The 9528-nt window shown below is 37.7% G+C and overlaps 1 protein-coding gene across 2 annotated transcripts in view; it reads right to left on the minus strand.

Annotated features, from left to right (window-relative positions):
* MAP3K7 (mitogen-activated protein kinase kinase kinase 7) overlaps positions 1-7046 on the minus strand; it is a 60175-nt gene extending 53129 nt beyond the window's left edge. The window contains exon 1 of one of the 2 annotated variants that reach the window (XM_028508815.2): positions 6648-7046. In XM_028508815.2, coding sequence (XP_028364616.1) covers positions 6648-6767 — 120 coding nt within the window. In that variant the 5' untranslated portion in view covers positions 6768-7046. The remainder of the gene's footprint in view (positions 1-6647) is intronic. The other variant, XM_028508816.2, reaches the window with a different exon arrangement.
* Positions 7047-9528: the final 2482 nt, after the last annotated feature.

A 9528-nucleotide genomic window follows, 5' to 3' on the forward strand; every position in this document is an offset into this window, starting at 1 on the left:
TCATTCTAGCTCTTATGTGAAGAATGGATTGGAAGAAAGCTGGAGTATATAGAGAGACCAGGTAGGAAGGCTATTACAGCAACCTAAGCAAGGCAAGAATAGTTGTGAAGGCAAGGTTGACAGTAGTGCAGAAAAATGGGAAGATCTGGGACATGTTTTACAGGTAGACTCAAAAGAGTTTGCTGATTGTTTACATGTGAACAGAATGGATGGATAGGAAGACAGATTAGGCAAATGGTTTACAGGTACCAGGATTTCATGGAAGAGAATTTTTCTAGGACTGGGGTAGGGACTGGAAGGACAGGAGGCAGAGCTCAGGCCAGGGAGGAGAAAGGTTGGGCACCCCTGGATTAGGCAACAGAAGGATAAGAAACAATCAGGCAGGCAGATTTTTTAAAAATAACAGTTCTGTTTTAGTCACACAAAGTTTAAGATGCCTATTAGATATCTGGGTGGAAATACCAAGAAAGAAAGTGGAAACATGAGTCAAGAAGATGTCAGGCAGGAGGTAGTAAAGTGGAAGAGTTATTAACATTTAGTTGTATTTCTAGTTAATCTAGTTAATTTCTAGATGAGAGCGCTAAAAAATAATATTTAAATACTGGGGTCCCAGAATTGAGCTTTGAAGCACTTCAACATTCTGAACACAGAGGAGAAAGAACCAGCAAAAACTGAGAAAGAACAGTCAAAAGGAGGCAGGTCAACCAGGGGAGTGTCACAAGGAGCCCAGAGAAGAGTTCTAAGAAGCAAGCAGATATAAAATCAGCAAAAGCATTAAGCCAATGACTCTCAAAGTATGGTCTCTGGTTCAGAAATATCAGCATCACTTGGAAATTTGTGAGAAATATAAATTCTCAGGTTCCAGCCCCAAATTACTTAGCCTGAGAGTTGGGCCCAGCAATCTGTGTTTCAACAAGCCCTTTGGGTGATTCTAATGACTGAGAACTATTAGGTCACGTTAAAAACATAACTAACAGTGAGGCACAATACCTCAGTGGAAGCCATGACACTAACCAGAAAGTCTCCCCCTACTGTTGGTATTATTTATGGAAATTTCTCAGAGTGCTGAGATGCCAACTTGGGCAAGAAGAAAAAGAGGAGAATTCTCGTGAGCAAACCAGTATTTTTCTTGACACACAGTGGATCAGTAGAAAAGACCGGCACAGACAGAAAACTGACATACACTGTCAACTGAGGTAAATAAGGAAAAACCAAAATTCAAACTCCAAAATTCTGAAAGGAAGTCACTTTTTACCTACTACCAAATTTATGATTCAAGTGTACAAATCAAATATGCTCTTTAGAGCATATTTGCATATATGCATTCATATATGAATAACATGAGTTTCTTTGATATGTTATCAAAACAATTATTTTGAATTACAATGTTCTCCAAGGACCAATTTTCACGAAGTGTAAAAAAGGGCACACATCCAAATGACAAGTATCTCCCCAATCACACACATCCATCTAGAAATATTTCAGATGTTTTTCACAATCCCTCATCTGAAAAAATAAAAGAACAGAGGAATGCAAAGAGGCTTTGGTCTTAAAGAGGAAGTAAATTTAGAAATATTTCCTTCTAAATTTATAATGTTTTCTAAATTAAAATGTTCTCTCAGCAATCCTTTTACGATATGCCTCTGCACCCCCCACCCCCTATGGTTTAGTCTCCTCTCTGTGTTGAGTCCACAACTTTAATCTCATAGAGTAAAGCATATTTAAACTAAATTTCTCAATAAAAAATGTAACAGAAAAATATAAGAGATGGTGCACAGAATGTTTCTATGTAATTGGTATTAAAAGGTACACATAAAAAATATCAGAATTTGGGGGGTGTGTGTGTGTGTGTAAAAAAGCAACTCCTTTAAAAACTAATTTCTTCAGGATGGAGGCTACTTCATTCCTTTATCCAAGTCAGTTTATTAAAAACAAAACACCTAAACAAAACTAAATGGAAAAGAATGTATGCTCTTGTGTTTTTTATTTACTATGAAGTAATTCTTAACTGTCCCCAATTCATGTTATTTTTAATTCGGTGACTAGAGCTGTCGACGTAGTCTGGCCTCTGACAGACTGGCCTATGGACTCTGTGAATGGACCCTGGCTAGGCTGCCATTATGCTGGCTAGAAATCTGGAACATGATAGAACCAGCACAGGTCTTACATTTATTAGTTAGAACTTGAAGCCTCCAACTATTTCAGAACTTCAAAACCTATTAATAAACTGTGGCAGAGTGGAACTGCCATCTGCTGATAAAGCAGATTTGATAACACAAAAGATTATTCAAACTTTCTTTTGAATTTTTCATGCAGTCTTTTAAAGTTTGCCGTAAGATGTATGATCCACTTAATAGGCCTTTCTTTCAAATAATATGCTTGTATCACCTTTTAAACTATACACACATAATATAAAAGTTATCACTGGGCTATCTCTTCACTCTGATGATGATTCCAGATCTACTGAAACCAATAATCACTAAGTTTCACATAGAAGAGTTTATTAATAATTTTGGATATCCATAATTAAACACCAATAAACCTATGGATTAGGTTTTTTTCAGGCCACTATAAATTATGTTTTTCTCTATAACCAGTTTCCCATACACTCATAACCTAAAACTACAAAATACACATATATCACTTTCAAAGTTTTTATATCTCCCTTTAAAACAAAGCCTTTGCATGTCTCTATAATGAAGCTGAAGAATATATAAATGTGTAATGATTATATGTGCCCTTCTCATATGCTATACTTGAGGTCAACACTAGGAGCTTTCCTTTTAAAAAGCAACCATGTTGCCTATGGTCTATTTAGCATTTTAGTAAAGGCCCACCAATATCAGGCTTATTCACAGCATCTGACCCCTGCTAAAAAAACCTATTTGCTAGGTATAATGGAGTGTCATATGGAATTGACATTTGCAAAAAGAATCAGATTACATTTCTACTTGATATGCTCCCTTACTCAAATCACTAATTAATCTTAACTTCTGGCTTTATCACATGTAATATAACAGAACCAGATGGGCACTAAATATTCATGATTATGCTGTAATAACTTCATTTACTCATTCAACTAATATTTATAGAAAACTTTCCAGGTGCTAAGCACTGAAGTTACAAGTATGAATAAGGCACCTTACACTTTGCTGGGGAACACAGTTTTGGTGACTGGTAAATACCACAAGAATAAATAGAAGCAACAAAGATCTAGGTTGCTGAGGAAAGCTTCTCTACGAAAGTAACATTTGAGGTGGGACTTGAATGGTAAGAAGGAACCAGTTGTGAAGTTCTGAGCAGGGGGAAAGAATTCATTCTAGGCAGAAAAACAACGGCAAAGAATTCCTCTTAGCACCTTTCCCAATTCATGAGGCTCACTTTACTCAAAAACTAGTTTCAAACTCTTTTCCACTCAATGGAGCCTTGTGTGATTAAACCTTCTTTCAACTTATAGCTTAAATGTTCAATTTACATATTCAGTTTAAAATTTGGGGTCCTAAAAACATAATTAACTGTCCTGTGTTTATTCAAGTCAAAATTTTTAAGAAGAGAATCCTAAGATTCTTCTATTCATTTCCTCAGTACCTTAGCAATATTGTCCAGGGAGGAGAATGTTCATTAAGTGCTTGGGACCAATTATGTACTAGGAAATCAGTATTTTGTCTCCTCATTCTTAAAGTAAGGTTTGGTTATAGAGCACTTTACAAAGAACTAAAATAATATTGTAAATCCAGTGACAAAAGCAATGGACTCAGAAAGGAGAATCTCAAATTAAATTCCCAACTCTACCATTTACTTAGGCCTAAGGTTTCTTACAAATCAAACTCTATGATCACTTGTCAATATCTGTAAAATGGGGCTATCACTTGCCCTGTCTAACCAGAATTAGTTGGTCAACCACATTCCATGGGATATCATGATCACTGTCCTTAAAGCTTACTGTGGAAACAGCATAAATACAAAAACAATAAAATGTGTTTTCATTTCAGAATTGGAAGAGATTGTAAATGATCTTGTTCAATCTCTCATTTCACAAGAGAAATCAGAGGCCCAGAAAAATGAGGTGACTTGTTCAAAATTACTGAAATACATTATGGCAGAATCATTATGGCATCTAAATTTTTTAAATGCCCAGTTCAGTATACTTCTCCCCATACCTCATTGTGTTTTCTTCTTGCAAACTAGTTCCCCAAGTAGATAACCTCACAATTTATCCTAACATTCTCTACACTTAGATCCAGATGGTAGAAACCAAATGGTACTTTTTTAATGAAGTACCATATAGATTTCTAAGGCTAAACCTTACATAATTTGATACCAGAACTGAATTTAGGAAGTGCCATTCTCATGTTACTGAGTCACAATATCAGGAATGCAAGGGTTAAAATCAGTTCATACCTTTGACATATGCATCTACTAAATGATTGCCCTGTGGTTGGAATGTTTTTTCTTAGTTTCCAACTGAATCCATAGAATGCTGATTCAGTTACATTGTTATTTGAGAAATATAGGATATGATTTTCTTTTATTTATAGGAAATGTATCTACCATATAAAATAATGAAAGGGACGTAAAATACTTTTTGTTTCTGGTCATTTTTCTTTGTTCTCTTCCTCATGATATTAACCTAGAAGCAGAATCTAAGTTGAGAAATAGCTACTGAGTGTCAACAGTACAGCCTGGATCATATACTGTTTTCATGTGTGCAAATGAAGAATATGTGACAGAAATTATGTAATGGCTTCAATATCAGAAAGGCTGAAATTCAATTATTTAAAATGCAAATAAACTGGGTATTTAAAAAAGTCTGAAACATCATCTAAACTGAAAGAAGAGCCTTTGGAAACATAATGGCTTTGGGGTAGAAGTAGCAAAGTGATATCTCCTTAATAACTTCCATTCCTCCAAGAAGCAAGAATGTTAAATGTTTTAGAAAGCAGTGTGCAAAAACTAAGGCTGTAAGGCTCAAATGATGTAAGTCTATGGAAGCACTTGGTAGACCATGAAGTACAAGTTATTATTATATAACAATTTGTAGTCTACAAGTATGACAGTTCACCACAGAATAGACGTAAATGCTTATTTAAAAACTGCAATTCTTTTATACTGACTCACTGAATTTTTATTCTTAAAAAAGAAGGAATGTTAGCCATGAAAGCTGGGTCAACTATCCATTTCTGAAAAAGGAATTTATAATAGCCTCAACAGAACCCCCCCCCAAAACCACATACACATGAAAAAATTCCTCCCTTTTCAAAATATGGGTCCTTCTTTTAGCCATGTGACCTTAAACCAGGTCACTGTTTCTCGCTGTAACTCATTTTCCTAGTAACGTGTCAGACACTGTGTTTGGTGTTTTGCATACTGCCTAACAGGTTCTGTTATACAGAAAAAATAAATGGAAATTACTCCTACTGTATAATTAAGGAAACTAAAGCTCGAAAGGGGTTAGGAAATTTGCTCCAAATGACACAGCTATTAGCTGATATATTGGACTTTCCTCTAACTCCAAAGGCCTTGCTCTTATCTTGTAAAATAAGACTGTTCTTGGTGATTAATCCATCATTCTTCCAAAAATACTAATAGGAAAAAACTTATTTGTTAAATGACAATTATCTCACTACTTTTAGTTTGCCACTACCTAAAAATAATCTTGGATTTTTGAAGTAGTGATACTTAAGAGAATAACATAGGACATACAGTGTTTTTCATGGCATATGTAATGCAAAGTACTTAACTTTAAAAACGATGAATAAATGAGAATAAATACTATTTCCACCAAAGTTTTACTTTACAAAGTCAAGTCTTTAAAAAAATATATATGCAATTTTTATTTTTCTATATGTTATGGTCCTTAGAACCAACCTACTACTCTGTGAATTTGAAGAAACAATGTACTAAAGACACATTATTACCTTGCTCTAAAATAACTTAGTTACTAAAGAATAGAGGATGGAGCTGGGTTTTCTAACAGAGATTTCTGGTCTGGTGTTATATTGTAGTTACCAAAGAAAATCATTAACTATCTCTTCAAAATATGCAACTTAAAACAGTTTTTCATTGTAACCATCTACATTACTAATGTTGAAATTCATCTAAATTAGTCCAATTGAAGGCAAAATATTTAGTATTACTCTACAGAATAGACTAAACAAACCATTCCATACTCGGGGAAACACTTTGTTAGATATGATGATGATGCATTAATTTACCAAACAGTTACCGAGCACCCACTACGAGCCAGGCAAAGCTAGATGTCCAACATAATAATACAATCTCTGGCCCGTAAGTGAACTGAAACTCCAAAACGGCCACAGTCTTTGATGAATTTACTAGTTACAGATAAGAGAACCAGTGGACCACACTGTCTCACCAGTTCACCTTCCTGTTTGACATGTCCAAAATCCAGGCACCTGAGTATCAAATTCAACTCAAGAATGCCTAAGTGAGGCAAAAAGAGAGCTATCTCGGATCAGCTGAATGCACACTTCCCACAACACCCGGTTTCTGTGGGGCGATGGGGACTTTTGGTGAACACTGTAGGGGCCTGGAAAATCAGAGGGACCGAGAAGCGCCCTAAGAGTCGGGACCAGGTAGAGGCGGGGCCCGCCCGGGCCGGCATCTCCCTGTTGGGCCTCGCTCACCTCTTCCACCTCGATCTCCTTGTAGTCGATCTCTTCAAAGTTGAGAACTTGGGAGGGGGCTTCGATCATGTCACCGGCCGAAGACGACGAGGAGGAGGAAGCGGCGGAGGTTGTAGACATGATCTCTCTCGGAGCCCGGGGGGCCCGGCGAGGCTACCGCCCGGACCCTCCGGGCGAGACCCGCGCCCACCCGCCTCCGGACCGACCTTCAGCCTGGAGCCACGGCGACCCGTGGAAGGGACAGGGGCTGCGGCCACAGCCGAGTCCCCGCTCCGGCTCCGCTGCGTATTCCGCTGCCGGGCCCCGCCCACTAGACTTCCGGTTCCGGCCTGAAGTGTGAAACCGGAGGAGGGCTGTGAGCTTAAGGAAAGGGAGGGGAGAATTTTGTAATCGAGAAACGAAGGACAGTTTTGAAGATGGATGGGGGAAGGAAAGAGGCTAACTTTGATATGTAGGACAAATTTCGCGAGATCTTTCTTATGGTGCCTCAGCAACCGGATGATATCGCGAGAGCTGACGCTATGACGTACTGAAAATGCGCGAAAGGAAGTGGCTCAAAGCACGGCGGAATAGCAGTGTCGTTGGTCCTTTAGGAACTAGCGGGAAAGATGAAAGCTGTGGTTTCAAGTCTGCTTTTTCAGCTCTTCTATGGACTCGCTCCCGTTTCTTTCAGAGACCTGCGGAAGGCTGGGGTAGTGTTGGACTGAGTTTTTGTGACAAAGCTTACTTTTTAGTTTCACCCCAAACTAAGCTGACCTATTTCTTTAAGAAGCTTTGGAAAATGTGTTTCTTCGTGGAGCAGGGAGGGAAGAAGCACTTGCTACTGTTACTGTGAGCCAGTCCATGATTCTATGAGAGACTCGAAGAAAATAATATAGAGCGAGCCAGCGCATGTAACCTGAATGACTATGTAGGCTGGGTGCTCAGGCACAGAAATTAATATTAAGTAAGATAGATATTTATAATTTGACATAATTTGATGTGTTCATCTGACGTTATAGGTTGCACTAATAGCACATAGTGTGGAGCTCCGTGCTAGATGCTTTATATTTCAATCATTAACCATAGCCTTGAAAGCTAAGTATTTTTGTTGCCATATTCAGGACGTGAGAAAATACTCAGAATTAAAATGTTAAAAAAATAGCTTCCACAAGTAAAGTGTTTTTTGTTGTCTTTTTTTTTTAAAGTAAAGTTTCATTGAACTAGAATGCTAGCCAAAAAGAAGACCGGAGTCTAAAGCACAGGAAGCATGGCTAGGTAGAAAAGACGGCATTTCTCTCCAGAATTTTGCAAGCATTTTTATGCATCAAGTAAGGGGAAGAAAGAGGTAGTGTTAAGAATTTACAATAGCTATACGCAAAGGGGCGGGAGAAAAGTGAAGTGAGGCCAGCTCTGGAATATGCACTAGGCCACCTAAATACTTGCTCCTCTAGGTTGTTGTGGGCAGCAGCCTGGAAAGCCCAGGTGTAAATAACAAGAGGAGGCTTATGGAGTTAGTGCCTGGCTAAAATGATCTGTGGAAATGGCCACCTGGAAATTGATCCAACATTCCAACAGGCAACAGAAGGAATGTAAGCAGTCTTTTGTTAGCTGGCCAGCAGCCATTAGCAGACTAAGAGTTCTGTCTAGTTCTCTCGCTCTCCAGCCGCTGTTATTTAGAACATCTGAGAATTTTCTTGTCAAAACAATTATGATTCTCACAAGCTAATACAACTTAGGTCAATGTATCTCCAAGGTGGATAATATTTCCTGTGTTGTGCTCTCAACACAATTTTTAGTTTTAAATTAGCTGTTACACTTTATTCAGTTAGTTTAGTTTAAAGCCTAACTGGGAAAATTGGAGTTAGGGATGAAGGTTTAAGGACCAAGGATGAAACACTGCGAATGTCAAATTCTGTGTCAGTAAGAGATTGAAAAAGAACAGAAAGGGGGAAAGTGAGGGGGAATGGTGATCACTGGAGACCTTTCCAGTTAAGGAGTAGACAGCCAAATAAATGCTGTACAGAATTAAACACGTTATGATTGCAAATAGGTTATTGGATTTGGCGGTCAAGAAGGAATTCCTGGGAAATATTGTTATTTTTTAATTCATAACCCTAGAAACACTTGATATTTTGGTGACTAGATAAAAGAATGAAAAGTTAATTTTTCTGGTTCACTCTTTGGGTAATTTTACCCAGGGTCTTGACTACCTATAGCATTTTTGTGATGATGATTTCCAGTCTCTCCCAGTGCTCAGTTTTTTTCCTGAGTTCTGAATCTATTGGTCATATCTGTTTAGACGTAACACCTAAATTTCAAGGTTCCAAAAGCAAATTTAAAAGTTATTACCCACCACAAGTTTGTCCTACTGAGGGCATTTTCTATCTCCATGAAGGACTGTATCATCTCAGTTGTCCAAATGAGAAGTTGGCTTTATTTCTACATGGGAAATAATGCTTGGTGCACTAATAACCAAATGGAAGCAGATTAAGTCAATGGGGTAACTATTTTTACCTGTCATTAACTCTACTTGAATTTTCAAGCTAGAATCATCTCTTAATCTTGTGCTCTCATTCTGCAAGTCATATCTGATTTAACACCATGATTTTAATACAGTAGATGCTGCCAAGTGAGAACTCAAGATAATATTTGTTACATGCTCTGGGTGAATGAATAGCTTTTGACAGTCCTCCCTTTCCCTGCAAGAACTGTTTTCTATACTTATAGGACTAGAATTCTGACAAGGCACTAATCACTACAGCCATGGTATTATTCTTCTGCTTGGTTTATTAATCATCCCCCAATGTTTTGTTATGAATAGCAAACATACAGAAAATTACAGTGAAGACCTATAATTACTACCAAGATTCTATCATTAACTTTTTACTGTGTTTGCTCT

Source organism: Phyllostomus discolor, chromosome 4, assembly GCF_004126475.2.
Source record: "Phyllostomus discolor isolate MPI-MPIP mPhyDis1 chromosome 4, mPhyDis1.pri.v3, whole genome shotgun sequence".
NCBI classification, from domain to species: Eukaryota; Metazoa; Chordata; class Mammalia; order Chiroptera; family Phyllostomidae; genus Phyllostomus; species Phyllostomus discolor.